Source organism: Phaethon lepturus, unplaced genomic scaffold, assembly GCF_000687285.1.
Source record: "Phaethon lepturus isolate BGI_N335 unplaced genomic scaffold, ASM68728v1 scaffold1574, whole genome shotgun sequence".
Lineage (NCBI taxonomy): Eukaryota > Metazoa > Chordata > Aves > Phaethontiformes > Phaethontidae > Phaethon > Phaethon lepturus.
The window spans coordinates 2,086-22,846 of record NW_010536756.1 but is presented as its reverse complement, the minus strand read 5'-3'; the positions used below and the strand labels follow the sequence as shown (position 1 = coordinate 22,846).

At 37.7% G+C, this 20,761-nt stretch overlaps 1 protein-coding gene across 1 annotated transcript in view; it reads right to left on the bottom strand.

Moving 5' to 3' along the window:
* Nucleotides 1-20,761, bottom strand: part of NPAT (nuclear protein, ataxia-telangiectasia locus) — a gene marked incomplete at its 3' end in the record, with an annotated part of 24,689 nt that overhangs the window by 2,029 nt on the left and 1,899 nt on the right. Inside the window, exons 3-18 of the mRNA XM_010286250.1 lie at nucleotides 20,387-20,460; nucleotides 19,709-19,827; nucleotides 17,448-17,508; nucleotides 15,859-15,931; nucleotides 15,334-15,374; nucleotides 14,046-14,276; nucleotides 13,465-13,549; nucleotides 12,044-12,122; nucleotides 11,407-11,510; nucleotides 11,238-11,325; nucleotides 8,183-8,279; nucleotides 7,533-7,664; nucleotides 4,951-6,621; nucleotides 2,573-2,688; nucleotides 2,371-2,479; nucleotides 1,239-1,296 (exon numbers count right to left, since the gene is read on the bottom strand). Coding sequence (XP_010284552.1) covers nucleotides 1,239-1,296; nucleotides 2,371-2,479; nucleotides 2,573-2,688; nucleotides 4,951-6,621; nucleotides 7,533-7,664; nucleotides 8,183-8,279; nucleotides 11,238-11,325; nucleotides 11,407-11,510; nucleotides 12,044-12,122; nucleotides 13,465-13,549; nucleotides 14,046-14,276; nucleotides 15,334-15,374; nucleotides 15,859-15,931; nucleotides 17,448-17,508; nucleotides 19,709-19,827; nucleotides 20,387-20,460 — 3,138 coding nt within the window. The remainder of the gene's footprint in view (nucleotides 1-1,238; nucleotides 1,297-2,370; nucleotides 2,480-2,572; nucleotides 2,689-4,950; nucleotides 6,622-7,532; nucleotides 7,665-8,182; nucleotides 8,280-11,237; nucleotides 11,326-11,406; nucleotides 11,511-12,043; nucleotides 12,123-13,464; nucleotides 13,550-14,045; nucleotides 14,277-15,333; nucleotides 15,375-15,858; nucleotides 15,932-17,447; nucleotides 17,509-19,708; nucleotides 19,828-20,386; nucleotides 20,461-20,761) is intronic.

Sequence of the window (20,761 nt, the reverse complement as noted above, 5' to 3'; positions counted from 1 at the left end):
AGAGCGGTTTCTGCATATTCACTATGCTAGTAAGACTCTCTCCCTGCAGATAAGCCTTTAGGGTTTGTAAGAGGAAAAGTCAAATTAACTTTGGGAATGTAAAGGAGGTATGGGTGGTAGCAGTTTGTTTCATTTCCATGAAATTTGAGATGAGACAGAGGGTAGAGAGTAGAAATGAGAAATTACTTTCTTTACAGGGAACATTTTGCTCTCTTTGCTATGCAAAACATGTATCTGGAGATCGATTAAAATTAACAGTGTGTTGAATTATCAGAGTGATACTATCCAAAATCTTGCCTCTGTGGCATTTTAAAAATCACTAATTTTTGCATGCGTGTATACTGTATACCTTGGTATATGTTGGTTTGTTTTTTTTTTTTAATAAGTTGACTTTATTGTTCCTGTTTTCCTCCACTTTAACTGAGTTCTGAATAGGTAAATTATTTTTTTGAAGTATGTTTTATTTCTACAATAAAAGAGTGTTTCACCTCTAATATTTAAACTGAACTTATCTCCTCCTACACTCTTCTGCTCGTTCCAACATCCTTTTGTTTCTTAAGTCCATTAAGGATAAGGAGACTTACTACTGAAGCCTTACTTTCTTCTCTCTCACTTGCCCAATAGAAAACTAGTACCTATCCCAATTAGCAATTAAGTTCTCGTCCTCTATATAAAGTTAGCATGCTGTTCTCCTCACCACCTTTCCTTTGACTTTTCACTTTATAAATGACCAAGCAGTGTTCTACAGCTGAAACACACATGCAGAACCCAATCTAACAAGCTCTACTGGATTTGGGCCAGAGAGTGGTAAAGGCAATGAAGCTATACTACAAAACCATGGGTAACACCCACCTGAAATGAAAAAAAAAAAAAAGGGGAGGTGGGTAGTGGGGGAGGTGGTTAGTCAGTAAAATCTCCCAGTAAATGTAACAGGCAGTTTCTCTTAGCTTGGACTCTGCTCAAACAATTTTTATTTGAACATTGAGACAGGAGAAAATAAACAGAAAGCCATACAAACTTCATGCAGGAACAGTAACAGCAAAATTCCAGCCCAGGCTGCACCAGTACTAGCACACATCTGTATCAATAGTCCTAGCAGACAAACAGGAGAAATAAAGAAGAGTACTGCTTCTGCCATTGTTAACAGAAAAAAAAGCTGCTCTCCTCTCCACCAATACTGTGCAAAGTAATTCATGGCAGGAAAAAGAAAGCAAGTTTGAATACCTAGCACTACTGACCTTTGTGTTCGAGGATTTGTATGGTTCAAAGGCTCAGCTACACTTGGTACCAATTTTCCTGGAACAACAGAACAACAACAATTAAAAGTATTAATAAACTACAATATTCCAAGTAAATAATCTCACAGTTAGTACAATGACATTTCACCTGACAGAGAATCAATAAAGAAACACCCTGCAACAAAACTCTGCAGTTTTTTCCTTATTTTAAAGTTTACAGATTAATAGATTAGCAAAGGTCACCAACTAAGTATAAACAAGAAGCTGGCTGTCTACACTTAAATAATATGTAGGCCGGGCAAGACAAAACCAATATGCTGGACTTAGAAACACACAGCAGGGATTTCCAAGTAGAAGGGAAATAACCACAGGGAACTCTCAGTTATCCATCAGCAAAGCAGAATGCAGACTAACTATACAATCCTACCTTTTTCCTTAATTTGCAACTTCATTCTGTTTGCATTTTTATGGGTAAGCCTACCCTTTTTAAAAAAGGTAGATGGACTAAAGCACAAGTTGTCCTTATAACTCTATTTATTTCTAGCCTCAATTCTTTTTCTTTACCCCCTCCTAACACTGAGAAATCAATGTAACTCTAGTCTTCTTCCAATTTACTATTGCAAGGAAGCAAGGTCTCAATGAAATGAACATACAAAAGCATATACCTGAAATGGCAAAGAGAAAACAGACAGGACAGTGCATTTTCTGGTATAAATATGCAACACTTCTATTAAATATTAAATATAAATTGTTGACTCTTCTAATAACTTCTTTGTCACCACGTGGCTTTGTTTCAATGGGAGCAGTAAACTGTACTTCCAACCAACAAGATGAAAAATAATCAGAAACAGAAAGAGAAGTAAACTTTTAAAATTGCATTAGAGTCTTGAAATATTAAATTTTGTAAATAAGCTTGATCCCAAATCTGGAATTATTTTATACGCTGGGAGTTCTTCTCTGTAAACTGAGCAAATACAGTTACTAACAGCAGGTACAGGTCTCTCTAAAAGCCATCCCAGCAGTTATCTGGCAGAGGAGAACTGGTATTTATAAAACTTCATTATTCAGAACTGACATGTCTTTAGAAGCCCCTGCTTTTCTTCTGCCCTTCTCAAGAATGCAAGGCAGGTACCTGTATTATTCTTGTTCCTTGCTCCAGGAATCTTTTGTGATTTGGGAGGGATGGGAAGTTTTGGGACGCTTCTGTTGCACACTGGATTAGCCACAGGCATATGTAGAACCTTGAAAGAATCAAAATATTCCATTAGAATTTACCAAAAGACTCCTTATCACTTCAGCTTTGATTCTGAAGAGCTTCATTTGTGATGTACTACCTGGCGGGCCGGTGCTGAGAATGTATTTCCGTTTTGTCCTACTACTGAGAGAGGTATCATTCCCACCATTCCTTGCAAGACAGGTTGCACTGGAGATGCAATTATAATGGCAGAACCTAAAAAATATCAAAGTGTTAAAGTTGTATATAAACTAAAAATAATTCAGTGAAAAGAAAAGCTTCAAAACAGGATTTCTTAAAATTATGCACGGTCAAACCGGTGGGAAGAAAAGCTCTGGCTTTTAGAAAGACTTCACTGTCCTTACTATACATCACGACTAGAAAACTGTGTAAGTACCAGTGTTATTTTTAGTTTATATTGAATTCTTTAGTTAAAGTTCATTTTCCTTTTTAAGAAATGGTTCAAAATTAAACTTGAAGTATGACAAACCTATGTTAAGGCCTGAACTTTGAATTAAAGTGATATATAAAACCCAGTAAAAGTAACATTGCTCATTTTGCTGCTTAGTAAAAACAAACTGTTATTTGCATCCTATTCTCCACAATTAGCATGCTGAAAAGTCATTAGCAGAATTATTTTTTTTCTTAGAGTGCACCCATAACACCTTCCACTCACAAGCACACAAGCTGGGAAAGGCTAGCTTTGTATGTATGTAGATACCTAATGTATATTCCTGGCTGGTAGGAGGTGTTAAGCGGAGTACACAAAGAGTCTAGTTAATTACTGGGTTTGAGATTAATTATTTAAAAAAAAAATAGCACAATAAGACTAATTTGGAATATTTGAGCTGAAGTTTCCCATTTAACTATTTAAATAATTGTTAAAACAGTTGTTTTAAAACAGTTATTCTAACAGGTTGTAAGAGTGTCCAGCTGCCTGTCCTGGTTTCGGCTGGGACAGAGTTACTTTTTTTCCTGATAGCTGGTATAGTGCTGTGGTTTGGATTTGGGATGAAAAGAATGTTGATAACGCACTGATGTTTTTTACTTGTTGCTGAGCAGCCAAGGACTGTCCAGCTTCCCGTGCTCTGGCCTGGCAGCGAGCAGGCGGGGGGTGCACCGGGAGCTGGGAGGGGACACAGCCAGGACAGCTGACCCAGGCTGGCCAAAGGGATATTCCATACCATACGGCATCATGCTCAGTATATAAAGCTGGGGGAGTTGGCCGGGGAGTGGCCGTGGCTCAGGAACTCGCTGGGCATCGGTCAGCGGCTGGTGAGCAATTGTGCTGTGTATCACTTCTTTGGTGTATCCTTTTATCATTCTTATTATCATTAGGATTATTCTCTTTTTTTTCCCCTGTCCTATTAAATTGTCTTTATCCAACCCACGAGTTCTACTTTTCCCCCTGATTCTCTCCTCCATCCCATGGAGGGGTGACTGTGAGCGAAGGGCTGTTCTTTTAGCTACCTGCTGGGTTAAACCACAATGCTGCCAGACATACAGGAATTATAAAATAGGGAAACTACTACAGCACATTAATTGAAAAGTGGAAGAAAAATTTCAAAGGTGAAAGAAAAATTTATTCCACACAGTTCTTCAGTTACATGAGCACTACCAGGAAAAAAATCAAATCAAGAAGAATGGGTAAACCTCTATTTCTCTATTAAGAAAAAACCCACAAAACCACACAGTTGCATAAAGAAATCCTAACGATAGGAAAGGCCAGAGCTCTCAAATCTTGCACATACTGCTGCACTGGCCTCTGACCACAACAAAATGAATACACACAGAAATTCAAGGATAACTGCAACAAGTTTTAAGTTTTGGAAAGAAATCTAAATGTGTTCATTACAGCTAGTTTATGGTTAGGTTGAACATTTCAAAAAGCACTTAATTTTTTTTATTGCTACAGCAATAAAAATGCTTGTACCAGGAGAGATTTTATATTATGGAAAGAAATGTTATATTTTTACATTTGTCTAAGTGTACTTCTAGTAAAAAATTACGTTTTTGGAAAATGAAACAAAACAAGACAAGTAAGTACTTTTGGAAGGGCTATCTACATCCAGCCAGTTACACAAACTAAATATGGATACCTGTAACACATAGCATTCTATTTATAACAGGAAACTTATTAAAACAAAAACCCTGCCTTATTTAGCCAAAACAATGGAACCTTTTCTAGTGTAAGCCAAAATATGCTTCTTAAATTTATCACTGCTAAAAATATGTAATTTAAGCTTCTGAAATATCAGGCTTTTTTTTTTTAAAGCAGCCTGGTCAATGACTTTTCGTAGTTTTTATTTCATTTTTAGTAGCAACTACTATACTCAAAAAATACATAATTCCTGGCTAGTTTCAAGGGGCAGACAGAACAGTGTTTAAAAACTGTTTACTTTTAATGCACATACAAAAAAAGAATACAAATGCTACATAAACACCACATTTTCAGCCATTTTCTAGCAATGAAATTACCTTGTGGGAAGTTTGGGGAGACAGTCTGGTTTGCTGCAAATGTATTGCTGGATCTAGGAGGAGTCCGTAACTGTTGTACAGCTGGAGCTTGGGCAGCAAGCGGCATAGAATTGCCGGGCAATACAACTACATTTGATGGTGTTACAGCTGTGCCCAGGGTAGCTGGATCAGTCACACAGGTGGCTATATAAAGGTTGTTTGAATTCCCAAAAGCTGTGCTCGTTGCTGGCATCAACTGTATAAATCCCCCTTCCTTGGAAAGATTAGTTGCACCTGCAACTGAAAAAACAGTGCAGTCTTCATTCTGAGTGTTAACTGAGGTGACCACAGGATCCTTAGGTCTAAGCATGAGAAGATTCTGCTCTGCCAAAGCTGAATCCACATTTTTTTCAGTGTCTTCTGAAGTTAGACATTTGGACAGGCCTGCAGTTTTGGCTGGGGATTTGGCTGGAGAAGACAGTATTATAGTTGGCAAATTTTCTCCTGTGATGCTGGAAACAGCATTATTTAACTCCGTGTCTGAGGAAATAAATGGATCATCGCTGATGATGATCTTGAGGGACATTATGTTGGAAGGATCAACATCCATTGGTTGACTGCTAGAAGATACACCACTTATACTTTTGGCCTCGGTACCTGACTCATCTGTTGAGGATGCAGTTTCTGGGAGAGGAGAGTGGCATATTTCAGACGCAGTAAGATTATTTTCAGTGGATACTACAGAAATTTCTGTACATGCATCATCACCAGAAGAGAAATATATATTATCAGCATCTACTTTAGTAGAAGATGAAGGTTCTTGCATTTCCCCTCGTGTTCCCTCTGAGTTTGGCAGTCCTGAAGGGAGGTTAAAATCTTTCTCACAAGGCTTATCAAGTGTATGATCATTTGAATAAGTTTTGTTAGAAGTATCAACAACTTCAAGCTGCAACTCTGTTTTGTCAAGATCTGAAATCTTCACTGCAGATCTGGCAGCACAGTCTGACTGCATACTCTGTTCCTGATGGTTAGAGGAGTGGCTAGAGTCCTCCTGTAAAATACCAGGTAAGGCAGCTGTATTGTTTGTTACAGCATGTTCTCTTCCTGCATCTGCTGATGGGCTAGGAATTGATGAATTGTTTTTTCTCAGCAGTACACTGTGGCCAGGGCTCCCATCAGAAGGGGTTTCAGTAAGTGTTTTTTCAGATAGTGATGTATTTGGTGATAAGTGACATTTACTTCCAGAATGTGTTTCGTTTCCACTAGTACCTTCTGCCAAAGAAATCTGCAAACTACCAGAATGAACATATTCTAAATTAGGACTACTTTGAGTACTATGACTTAGTGGGCCTTTTTCAATTTCCATAGCTCTTTCAGATACTAATGCAGATGACTCTTTTTTATCATAAGAATCTCCACAGTGTTCATTACATTCACTATCAGAACTCTGTCTCTTGTTAGGTTCAGTCAAACCAGGCACAGAGTCAAAAGCAATTTCAAGCTCTCCAATATGTTCAGGGGTAACAGTTTTAAGCACTTCAGTTTGCTTCCTTGGTCTACAATTTCCATGCAACTGTTCGTTGGTTGTATTTTTCTTACTCATATCATCATTATTAATGCTGGTCTTCAAGGCACATGATGCTTCTCCTAACTGAAAACCTTTACAGGATAATGATTCTCTAGAATTATCACCTGTAAAACAGAGAATAAATCAGTTCCACAATTATTAGAGCAGATGATCCTTTTACAGTGTTTTAGAAGCAACTTATCAGTTCAATGCAAAACTTTCATGTGAAAGTGGGAATAATGCTAATAAGGTTGGATGAGGCTCTGAGCAACCTGATCTGCTTGATGATGTCCTTCCTCACTGAAGCAGGGTTGGACTAGATGACCTTTTAAGGTCCCTTCTAACCCAAAGATTCTATGATTCTACTCATCCTTACTTTCAAGCTGAGTGCAAGGTATATGAAACGTATGGTTATATACATTAGTCAATCTCACAAATCAGTCTGTACATAAATAAGTATACACATAACAAGCAAACAGCTCAAGTCACCAAATCAGATTTCCAGAAGCACAAAAAACTTCTCAGGATAAAGACTTCTTGGCTCTATTTTTCATATACTTTCACTAAATATCTAAATATCTAACTATTGTTAAGAATGGGCTAGACAGACTAAACATACCTTTTGTCCAGAATAAGACTCTTTTTGTCTATTAATTAACCAATATATTACAGAATACAGAGAAAAGATTAATAGGGTTAGATGTAAAACATTATCTTTACGTTTTCCACAATGAATATTGTAAAGTATCTCTGCTTTGAACAAGATAACAGATTTGCAGATATTCTGGTTACATTTAGGAGCTTATGAAGCACAGCTTGTAAGTACACTGAGGGACTACTGTTAACTTTAATAGACTGAAACTTTCTAACAGACTAGGTGTATCCGCACGTTCAGGCAATGTATATGTCAGATTGGGTATTACTACTGAAAAGAGACGTCTTGAAATGTACAAATTGTTTGGAAATATTTTCATAATTAAAAGTGAACAGACCAGAAGAGATCTTCAAGAAAAAGAAAAAAAAACCCAACACCTACATCTGCTAGTTTCTTCTGTTCCTAAAGAACTTTCCAGTGTTTCCAGGTTATCCTCATCCACCAGAATTGCATTTTCTACTCCACTCTGACCAGAAATACCAGCAGGTAAGTTCTTGTTTACCTTACTCTTTCCTATTTTCAAAATAAAGCAAGAAGAATGATTGAATATGTCATTTTACACACAAATGTGATTATTACATTTTAAATGAAGCATGGAGGTTTCAAATTCAAGAAATGCCATTCTAAACTCAAACAACTATTTGTCTGTATTCATTACAAATTCAGAAATAGCATAAAAATATCCTTATATTTTATGTGAGGATATCCATGATCAGACAAATAGAAAAATTTTACACCAGCATAGAAAAACAAATATGAACTACCATCCTTTGGCCAAAAGAGTCTAAAATAACAGCAATAAAACAATCACTGAGCCAGCACAAAACCAGAAGAAAATGTTGTACTTTATAGTCGTCTATAAATGTATATAAAAATCTAGTTCTGAATTGAGGGACACAGATGCTATATAGTCCATTTCTCTTGCAAAAAAGGCCTGCTGAGTTATCTTTGCTTCTTCAAGCAACCCTTAGGAAAAATCATCATTCATGATGCTTTATAGTAATGGGACAATTGAGAAAAATATACCCTACCATAATCAAATAAGTCAAAGAGTGCCTGAAAAGCTGGATCTGATTCTGTCTGTTCTAGAATGTCCTGTATAGCCTCTTCTGACATATGAATTTCACCCTGAGAAAAGACAAGATACACAAAACTGTTAGACAGTTATTTTAATAACCGAAAAGAAAAACAGACAAGAACTGTTTTCTTTACAGATTGTTTTCAGTTCTATTACTTCTGCTCAGCACAGAAACATAAAGACTAATGCTGGAAACATTTCTGCCACAAATTTAAGTCTGTTAAAAAATATTACTGATTAAATTTTAAGAAATAAAGTCCTCCAATACTCAAATGTCTTTGTCAGACAGTACACCCTGAACATGTGTATTGGAGTATTCTCCACATAATGACCAGCATTAGTTAAGGACTGTATCTCAGGCTACACTGCAAGATTATGCAAATGGTATGAAGGCCATGAGCCTGCACTAGTCAACCACTGGGGAAAAAAAAAAAAAAAATCCCCAAATTAACCCTATTTTCTTGGTTTTGCATCTATCTAGAAGACAATGCTAGGCAAAGAGAAGTTTTATTTCATTTACTCATTACATGTTCTATAATATAGAATCATAGAATAGTTTGGGTTGGAATGGACCTTAAAGGTCATCTAGTCCAACCCCCTGCAGTGAGCAGGGACACCTTCAACTAGAGCAGCTTGCTCAGAGCTCCGTCCAGCCTGACCTTGAATGCCAGGGATGGGGTATCTACCACCTCTCTGGGCAACCCCTGCCAGTGGTTCACCACCCTCATTGGGAAAAATTTCTTCCTTACGTCTAGTCTAAATCTACCCGCTTTTAGTTTAAAACCATTACCCCTTGTCTGGCTCTACTAAAAAGTCTGCCCACATCTTTCCTCTGTTCCCCCTTTAAGTACTGGAAGGCTGCAAGAAGGTCTCCCTGGAGCCTTCTTTTCTCCTCTCCCAGCCTGTCCTCAGAAGAGAGGTGTTCCAGCCCGCTGATCATTTTTGTGGCCTTCCTCTGAACCCGCTCCAACAGGTCCATGTCTTTCCCTGTGCCGAGGGCTCCAGAGCTGGACGCAGGACTCCAGGTGGGGTCTCCCCAGAGTGGAGTAGAGGGGCAGAATCACTTCCCTCAACGTGCTGGCCACGCTGCTTTGGATGCAGCCCAGGATACGGTTGTCCTTCTGGGCTGTGAGTGCACATTGCTGGCTCATGTCCAGCTTTTCATCCACCAGTATCCCCGAGTCCTTCTCAGCAGGGCTGCTCTCAACCCCTTCATCCCCCAGCCTGTACTGATACTGGGGGTTGCCCCGACCCAGGTCCAGGACACTGCCCTTGGCCTTGTTGATCAGGAGGTTCACATGGGCTCATTCCTCGAGGTTGTCCAGGTCCCTCTGGATGCCATCCTGTCCCTCAGGTGAGTTAACCACACCACTCAGCTCGGCATCGTCTGCAAACATGCTGAGGGTGCCATTGATCCCACTATGTCATTGATGAAGTTACTGAAGAGTACTGGTCCGAGTACAGACCCCTGAGGGACACCACTCATCACTGATCTCCATCTGGACATTGAGCCGTTGTCCCCTACCCTCTGGATGTGATCATCCAACCAATTCCTCATCCACTCAACAGTCCACCCATCAAATCCCTATCCCTCCAATTTAGAGAGAAGGATGTTGTGGGGAACTGTGTGAAAGGCCTTACAGAAGCCCAGACAGATGACATCCATAGCTCTTCCCCTGTCCACTGATGTAGTCACTCCGTCACAGAAGGCCACTAGGTTGGTCAGGTAGGACTTGCCCTTGGTAAAGCCATTCTGGCTGTCTCAAGTCACCTCCCTGTCCTCCATGTGCATAGCTTCTAGAAGGATCTGCTACTTTTCTGTGGAAGGCAGCTGGAAGGCACAGCTACATAGGACACTGCTCTAAGGTTCCTGTTCCAAGTTGACTTGTTTGGTAGCCACCCAGGACAAAAGTGAGCAGTGCACTCAGTACATAGTCAAGCATTCAAATACACAATTTCTCCTGACTTCCTAGAGAACCTCTAAGAACTCTACAAATTTTGATATGCTGGTCGTAAGGGTGGATATCCCATGTGATTGTTTTGTCTCAGCTACTCTAACTAAACCAAGAAGCTGCTCTGATTTTGTTCTGCTCAGAAAAACAGAATATTTTGACAAAAAGTGTCTTAATCACCAAGTGACAGAAGAATAGCTATACCTCTACTTTGTAAACAGGCAATGCCTCTACTCTCCTGTCCTTGTCATGAGGGCTGTGAAGATTTTAATTCCCTCATTAAATCATTTGTAACTCTGTGATTTCCAGCTCGAGGGCTGTAGGAGAATGAAGCGAGAACACTAGGAATTTAGTTTGTAGAAGTTGAAATGTACATTTCCTCCAAAAGCAAAAAAATATTAAATTTTAAGAAAAAACATTCTTATTTAGGCTCCAAAGACAATTTCTCCTGCTATACTAGACAATCCATGTTTATCTTACAGCAAATCAGAAAATCAGACCAGACTAAACATGTTTGGAGACCACAAGATATTTTAAATACCTTTTTCTTCTACAAGGTTATTGAACAGATCCTCAGTCAGAAGCTGGTACCAAAGATCCAGTGACGAGCAGGCAGCTGGTGACTGTGGGACAGTGTACTTAGATCTCAGTCTGCAGGGTAATGTTACCTGCTGCCAGAAGAGGTCCTACCCCCTTGGCTTTTGACTCTGCTGCATGCTTATGCTGCCTTGTAAAGACACTGCGAATGAATTCGGAGTGCTAAACTGGCTCACAATTATACCCAGCAAAGTACCCTGTCAGTTCAGGTCCTTGAAACTGTCCATCACCATACAACAAGGTAAGAGTTAATGCCTATGCAAGGGAAGCTGTGGAACTGCCCCTGGGGCAGAAGCTAGCCATTAGATAGCCTTAGCTGTGTTGTAAAACAAACCAACAAATAAAAAGGAGCAATCTTGCATATCAAGACAGTTGACAGAGGTTCAGCATAGTTCCCGTAACTGATCAGTCTCATGTGCCTGGTGTTCAAAAAATGTAAACAGGGCAATCCACACCTACCTGAAGTCCAAGAATTTCATCAATTGAAGTCTCCTGTTCTGTGGGGCCACTGTCTGTCTGTTTAGGGGCCTGAGCAACATTGCCATCACTGGAACACATTAGTCATTAGTTCAGAACTCAAAAATAAATCAAAATACTATGTATGAGGTTTAGAGTTTCCTTTTATTACCTGCCCAGGATTTTGTTAATGTTCTCAGCAAGCTTCTCCTGAAGAGATTTGTTGCTCAAGATTTTTTCTCTGGCATTTTCAATAACCAGTTGCTGGAAAACACAGTTTTAAAGTGGTCAGGTTTCTATTTTTATCATCACTAGAAAAGAAGCATGAATTTCTTGTTAAAAAAAAAAAAATCAATTCAACACAGAAAACACTCTTTGTAAAAGAGAGGCAGCCAATCTGTGACTGCATGACATTGCTAGGAAAATTGTCCCAAGACATTCCTGTACTTCTACTCTCCTAAAGTACACCAAGGCTTATTGAGCTTTCTGGTTTCCATTCTCTACAAAATGACTGTATTCTGACAGCTTACAGGTATCTTAGCAAAGCCAGTAAGTCAAGGAAAAAAAACCTCTACATAGCTATGCCATCCTCACTAGTTTAGTACACAGAAGATCTAGTTCAAATACAAAACAATAAATCTATCTTCTGAAGTTAATTTCTATAATACCCAAGACAAACAACATGTAAAAGACTAGTTCTCCTTAGTCTGAATTAATTTCTTAAATGTAAATACCTTCCACAAGTATATACTCACTGGGAAGTTACCATCTATGAATTCTTCAAGTGGCTCACTTTCTTTCTCTGTTATTACTTCATCAGAGTCTTGAGAACTTCTAGTTGCTGAAGGAGGTACAGATGTTGCAATGCTTTTCCTCTTCTGAGATTCACTGAAACATTGCAGGAAATGTGATGTACTTTGTGAGAACATAGCAAACAATAGACCTAATGGTCAGTAAATCAAGTGCTTCTCTTCCTTCTTAGCAAATGAAGGATTTTAATCGACAGCAAATTAACTACATTTTTCACAATGAGGGTGGTGAACCACTGGCAGGGGTTGCCCAGAGAGGTGGTAGATGCCCCATCCCTGGCAACATTCAAGGTCAGGTTGGATGGGGCGTGCTGAGCAACCTGCTGTAGTTGAAGATGTCCTGCTCATTGCAGGGGGGATTGGACTAGATGTACTTTAAAGGTGCCTTCCTACCACAATTATTCTATGATTCTATGACACATACTGGAAATACAATAAAAGCCAATATCTGTTTCATTATGTTGAATGCATATATTGTGTCTGACTTCATAGAAGTTACAAATACATGGACTGTGGGTTAACAGCACAACAGCAAATTGAATTCCATGCCCACTATTCAGTATTTTTCCCCCTCCAGTACACATTACTTTAACTGGTGGTACAGGTTCCAATTAACTGTCACTCAAGAAAAAGACTTGGGCATCACCAATGAAAATAAAGATCTCTGCAGGAGCAGCTGTTGTTAAAGACTCAAACAAATGTTAGGTTTCATAAGAATTTAGATTATGAATAGGAAATGCAATGCTTTTATATGAAGTCATGGTGTAGGCTCTTCTGAAACTATCAATCAACAGTGGCTCTAAAGTCACTTATAAACGAAAAAATCATGCAGGAATAGAGAGGACTTGGAAATGTTATAAATGAGTAACAATCTGGAATAATGGTAAGCAAACCCATAGATTGGGATTTAGTCAGAGATAAAGACAACAAATGGAACACAAAGATACCAGCCAACTCATTAAAGGACACTGGAATCTAAGAACAAAAAATGCAAATCTAGCATAAGAACAGTTTTTCACACCACTTTTAGTGCAAATATGAAAATATTTGCTGACAAAATTTATTGAAGCCAATCGTTTTGCCACATTAAAACCACACAAAATATATATCGATATAACCGCACAAAAAGTTACATCGATACTGAGAATTTTCAAAATGTATATGGGTATTTTGGAAGACATACTAAATCTCAGGCACCAAGATTATCTGTCTATGTCTAATACTGGAATAACGTAAAGACCGTCACCTCCTATCAGTCTAATGTTAAGTTCTTTGACTTTCCTTTCCTTTGTGAAACATCACACACCGGCCACTTTCAGTGAGTCTTAAACGTGAAACATTCCACCACCTAAGAAAATTTTCACTAGACGTTAGAACACTGCATAATCTCTAATAGAGCTTAAGAAAACTCCCATGTCTACCTTTTTCTTCTTCCTGGAGAAAGCAAGTTTGAATGAAGCTTTCGTTCTTGTGATGATGGAACAGGAATGTGTATGAAATCTCCTGCTTTATAAAGGAAAAAGAAAGATCATGATGCCAGTACCTTTTCCAGTGACATTGTTAAAGCACTACAGAAATCTATACATTACTTAATATGTTCCAATCAATTCCTGGAAATTTATATAAAATAATGTTGTTATTATCATGAAAATGAGAACCTATTCTTTTAAATATATACTGAGAAAACCATCCACTTGATGTGGATCATCCCTATCTGCTAAAACAAGTGTTTTGGGCGAGGGTGAGAACACAGGATAGAATAATGACAAATTAATGCACTTCTGAGCTCTGAACTCACATTAGCATGCAAGAGCCATTTCTCTTTTAGGCACTCCTTTTATTTTAATCACCTGAACCAGTCTGGAGAGCTAGGGGAACAAAGCATGAATTTTCTGAAACTTTTGTGGTGGAAGATGGTTAGCCCTGACGTTAGAAACCTTGCATCTATATCGATAGATTCTTCCCCCCTCAAAAAGGTTTAAAAAAAAAGTGTGCAACTTACTGCTGATCTTGTTGTCTTGGGTTTGTGACTGGTGCACAAACAACGTATTCAGTCTTGCCTGTGACATGCTTTGATTTATTGTTGGCCTGTGAATAACTTGAGGAGATACAAGAGAAGAGGAATTCTGTGGCCCTGACTGATGGGCTACAGACAACAATCCTGAGTTTGCAGGAGCTGATTGCTGAAGCATTCTCTGTCTTTTCATTTCTACAATTCCACTTCTTGTACGTGCTGGAGATAATAAAGGCAGGATGAAAAAATATGATAAAGGAATTTTAAAAAGTTGCTGATTTTCCAAGACCTAATTAAGGATGCTCCATTGAAACCTTTTTGTGCTTCAACAACTAATTCATGAAACTCAAAAAGTAAGCAACACCTATCTTTGTCTTCTGTGTTATAGGTTTGAGACAAAATAATTTTAGTACAGGCAACTTACATAGACATTGTAACCATGCTTGTAAGTCTGCTGAAATATTTACAGGAATAAATCATACCAAAATGATATTGCGTACATAATACACCACTCATGTAATTGACCTGCACTGAAATAGTTAAACCAATGTAAGTTTGCATTTATTTATCAGACTAAATCTGACAAATTTAAACAACAGAACACCACCCAGCTCAGTGAATCTCAGCTCCAAGAATAATCACTACCTATATTTCATGTTCTCTTTTCTCACACAGGTTACTTAGTAGATGTACTACAGAGAGAAAAAAAATTTTTAAGTAACTTTTCTTTTTTGAGAGTTCATCTGGCAGTTTTTGTAATGAAAGAAATAATTCTAGATAGGAAAAGATACTTGTTCTATTTTTCTTAGACATATGTTTGTATGCATAAAAATAATTGTTTCAAGATTGTAACACATTTTTATATTCCCCTTCAACAGAAATGAAACTGAATCATAATTTGAGTGGTTATGTTTTCAGTTCCTCTATGAACCACAAATTAAGCCAACAGCTTCAGGATTGAAGCAGCAGTTTTTAAACCTTTTAACTGTATAAACTTCTAAAAAGTTTTCAGCAGAGAAGAAAATGCTATATAGAGAATTAAAGCCTCTTGCAAAAAGCTCAGCTTTTCTTATTTTCCTTTCTTGATCATTACAGTAATCCACAGACTGCACTGAAGACAACAGACATGCTGAAAAAAACACTGCAAAAGAGATTTGACAACATTTTAAGAGTATGGATGCATTACCGATTGCTGCAGCATTTCCCCATTTTTTGCCAAAACAGATAATTTGATCATAAAGCCTATTGATCCCATGGAATCGGCTCAGTTACTTACTCCTTTGATTAGCAGAAAATCCTGTGGAATTCTGCATGCTCCTAAAAAAAAAAACAAAACAGGTGACATAAATAAAAGGAGCACAATGGAAACACTCAGTTACACAGTGCGACATTATCTGCCATATGGTTAATGTCAGTCTGGTCCCAACCACACATTACTTCAGAAAGCTTTGATCTACTGCTTGTTATTTTTATTCTTTCAAACAACGGTCACAGATACTTCAAATGTAGCTTACTGCTATATTTTTGATCAAGTAACCACAATGGTATCAGATTCTAAATGAGTCAGAGTATATTGTTTTATTACAGGAAGGCCACATACACTAATGCCCTCCTTATCTGCTAGTCCTGCCTTAAAATCTTGACACGTCTACTCAACTATTAGATCTCACATACCTATCTTCTTCACCATCTCTCAGAGGCAATAGAGAGCAAAACCATTCTCATACAATGGTAAGAGAAGCTGATCAACATAGGGACTCACTCAGAATATTTTACTTTCTGAATTTCAAAACTGTATTACCTGATCTGAGAAAGTGTATAGTCTAATTTTTTCCACAGAGATGACATCATTGCTGGAACTTCACTTGTTGTTTCTAAAATAAACATAAAAAAAACATTTTAGATATCTAAAACAGGTACATATTGAGAAAAAGTAAAGTCACAAGCAAATTATTATTACAAGTGTTTCAGACATCATCTAACTTTAGGTGTCTAGTCACCTTCTTAATATTCTGTTAATTAGAGAGCCCTAACTCCTAATTTAAGAATTTTGATTGATACAAACACACTTTCATCATGGATACAGTTCTCAGTTTTAGAAGCTGAAATGAAACTAAGGAAAAGACATTCATGATGGCAATTCTCAACGTAATCTGCACATGGTGTTGACTCCTGGGCAAACACATGCTAACCTAACTCACTTCTGGGAATGGTATTCATATTCTGAAGTCACTTTTGTGCTTTTGAAAATTGTAACCTGGCAGACAGGCCTTTAAAAGCAATGGTTTATTTTAAGATGCCATCCAAACAGGTAAAAACACTTGGTATTTTTGAAGTACGGAATGTTAAAGTATAAATGGAAAGATGTAAGCCAATCAATTACAAAGTTTTTCAAGTTACAAAGTATTTAAAAGAAAGTATGTTTGTGTCTTAGTTACCATTCCTATTAAATCTACTGTGAAAGGAAAAAACATTCAGAGATGTTCCAAACATGGTATGTCTTAAATTGCAAGTTAGAAATGCAACTTAGAACCAAGCACCAGTAAAATCTGATCATACAACATGTATCAAAAAATGGTAAGACTTGGCAACATTCAGAAGCTCAACAACTGTTTTTAAAAACAGGAAACTCTCTAACTCTGTCTCTAATACTCACACAAAATATTAAGTTATTGAGATTATTTTAATTACTTTTAAAAACAAGACAAGAAACATTTCACACCATAGGACTCTTCCAGGTTATTTCATAGAATCACAGAATACCTCAAGTTGGAAGGGATCCATAAGGATCACAGAGTCCAAATCCCTGCTCCTCGCAGGACCACCTAAAACTAAACCCATATGACTAACAGTGTTCTCCAGACTCTCCTTGAACTCTGGCAGGCTTGATGCCATGACCAGTTCCCTGGGGAGCCTGTTCCAGTGACTGACCACCTTCTCAGTGAAGAACCTTTTCCTCATGTCCAATCTGAACCTCTCCTGATACAGCTTCATTTAATTGCCACATGTCCTATCATCGGTCACCAGAGAGAGGAGATGAGCACATCCCCCTCCTATTTATAGTATAAATAATAAACAGTGCAATTTTACAAGCATAAACCCACACATTTTGCATATTTTATTATATCTTTGTGCTTTATTACACTAGAAGTTCTGCCCAAATTTAAGGGAAAATATATGCTGGCAAATCCAAACTAAGATCTTCTGATCTTGCTCACAAGATGCTGATCTAACTGGCCATTGTCTGCATAACATGGAAACCTTCAACTTCTGGCATAGATGGAGGATTGCTCTAAGTCCATATATAGGTGGAGATATTACCTCTTCTTCAAGGAGTTCACAACAGATAAGTAAGAAAAAGAACATAAAAATCTCATTCTGAAGGCTTACCTTTTGTTTTCATGGCTACATATTCATTAAGAATAGTTGTCAAGTTTTTTCCACACAGGGACTGGAAAAAAAATACTGATCTTAGAATCTTCACTAATAACTTATATTTCACCTGCTGTATCACATTATATTTATGCAGTTCTTTAGAAGACTACACCACGCTGACCCTCAACAGAAAGAACTGTACTTTATGCTGCTGGTGCTCAGCTTTCTCAAACTAGGTAGAGAGCAATCTATGGAACAAAATGCCATTATGAACACAAAATCTGAAGTGCTTGATTTCATTGCACAACACTGGTAAGGTAGTTAGAGCTGCATGACCTCCACTCACCTTTGTTATTATGGACTAGAAATACAAAAAGAAGATGATGAACAGCTGTAACAGAGTAATGAGTATGTAGCATCCTGGAATGCAAAATGTGTTACGATGCAAACGTGAAGAGAACTTCTGTCTGGAGTAAAATTCTTAACAGTCTCACAGGATTAACTTTCATATCACATTTACTTGTTCTGTTATTTTAGGTGAAACAAAAAGAATTAAGATTTTAAGGCTACCACTATCATTTGTTGTACCTTCTTGCCTTGTTTGCTAGCAGGAACTCTACAGGGTATGACAAATACAGCCCTTACTGCAAGTATTTTGAGCTGCAGTGGGAAGTTTTTCTTAGACACTATCATATCATCACTTTTCTATGAAAAACAGGAAAAATATTTCTACTGAGAAAAGGAAGATAATTAAAAGTTTTAAGAATCTGGATAATCTCTTCACATTTGGGTTTTCTAATTTTTGCTGGCCATAGCTTGGTTCTCAATACCCTATCCACAAAGTACAGATGACTGAACACAAAATAAGTTCAATGGTCTGTTTTGAATAGATGTATCAAGACCTTGGACCTCAGAAAAGATTTCCACAAATTTTGAATACTGTGGACAAAATCCCAGACAATATCATTAACTGATATATTAAAAGAATGAAACGTAAACCAGGAAAAAGATACATATAAACATTAAAACATTGATACATCTAAATGCTGTAATTTGCATACTATATTAAAAATCCCATTTTGTGTATGTTAAAAATGCAAAGTGTCTAAATACCCTGTAGCTATATGCACATTATCTACATATGTAGCTGTTGTGGTTTAACCCCAGCCAGCAACTAAGCTCCAGGCAGCTGCTTGCTCACTCCCCTTGGGTGAGACAGGGGAGAAAATCAGAACAGTAAAAGTGAGAAAACTTGTGGGTCGAGATAAAGACAGTTTAATAGGGAAAGCAAAAGCCACGCACGCAAACAGAGCAAACCAAGGAATTCATTCACTACTTTCCGTGGGCACGCAGGTGTTCGGCCATCTCCAGGAAAGCAGGACTCCATCATGCTAACGGTTACTTGGGAGGCCAAATACCGTAACTCCAAACATCCCCTACCTCCTCCTTCTTCCCCCAGCTTTATATACTGGGCCTGACATCATATGGTATGGAATATCCCTTTGGCCAGTTTGAGTCAGATGTCCTGGCTGTGTCCCCTCCCAGCTTTCCATGCACCCCCAAACTTCTCGCCGGCAGGCCAGCATGAGAAGCTGGAAAGTCCTTGACTGCTTAGCAAAACTGAAAACATCAGCATGTTATCAACATTATTTTCATCCCAAATCCAAAACATAGCCTCATACTAGCTTCTGTGAAGAAAATTCATTCTATCCCAGCTGAAATCAGGACAGTAGCTACATGCTGTATTTATGCACACCCAAAGTTCCACATTTCACCTGGGACAAAGCAGATGATACTCATCAAAGAGGAAGTCAAACCGAAACACAGCTTTTGTCAACAAAATTTGGTAGCCTGAGATAAAGCTGGCCTTACCTAAATATTTAATATGTACTTGAAATGGAATATTACCAGCTGACATGCCTAGCATAGGAAAGCGACTGTCAATAAATTAGAAGAGCAGCCCTGAAACCAGTAAAACCCTAGCGACACACTTTCATATATCAACCTCAAAGGTATAAAGCAGACTAAATGTAATATGCTGAAAGCAATTTGCGTATTTTACACTTAAATGTTTCTTAGTAAGATTAAATATTAGAAACCAAATAACTGCTAATATCACAGGATGCAAAAAAAACAACCACCCCAAAACCAGAGGGATGATCTAACTAAACGTTCTAAGCAGCATTTGAGAAGTAATTGTTACGCTGAGAAATCTCGATTTTCTTCTCCACAGATGCAAGACAATTTAGTTTTCTGGTTTGCAAATACAAACTCACCAACAAGCAGGCTGGAATAAACCCATCCTCTGTACAGTGCTCTGCATATTCTTTCAAATCTGAGCTTTCCAAAATAAATTCACGGCAGGTAGCTAGAAGTTTTTCCTGTTGTAAATACCCTGCAACAAATCAGATGGAAAATTTTGCTATTTCATTCATTACTTGTGCTCAATAGCTATCAAACCATTAACATAAGCAGCTGCATACAATGTTGAAATAATCAGGTGAAGATTTGGGTGTTAGACAAGTAAAGTTATTTTGAAAGACCATGTATCTTGCAAATTATTTCTTTAATAAAGCCAGAAAGAGCACAAAATATTATTGATATTACAATAATAGTTACAAACTATTCCAGATTGGAAGTGAGACAATACGAACAATTTCTGACTGATCTTTACCACAGACAGTACTGTACAGACAAGAAAATAAAAGTTCTTGGTTTGGGAGGCTGACAAACTAACTCATGTGGGCTGAACAACCCAATTTGATAATGAAATGGAATTCTACAGTACTTTGTTAATAAAATGCATTGCTGTGTAACAATAACTCTCCACGCATCCTCCTGTTTCAAAACAAGTAAAACCTGTGCAGCTGTTAGAACAGTGTATAAGATTTATTAAAAAAAATTGGCATTGTACAAAAATTTATAATAGAAGAAGGTTCTCCCCCTTCACTCACTGTAATTTTCATTTTGAATAGATGCACTAGCTGCAACTTGTGTCCTGTATACACCCCAAGAGTCAGCAGTTAACCTTAACAGGAAATATACTGGAAAAGCTTACTTTTCCAAAATTCCATTCCTCAGCAAATATGTTCTGCTTTAATCAAACTTTTTAGGCCCTGCTTTAATCTTCAAATACTTTAAACATTAAAAAGATAGAAATAGACCAATCTGAATGAAGGATTCTAGAACAAAGAACCACAAAAGAAAACTCTCGTTTTTCTTGCTTGTAGCAGAACTGAACATGCAAGGTTTTAAAGAAAGGATAAAATATGTGCCTAATTATACAATGCAGGATATATATACATTAGTATATCTATTTCAATGGATGC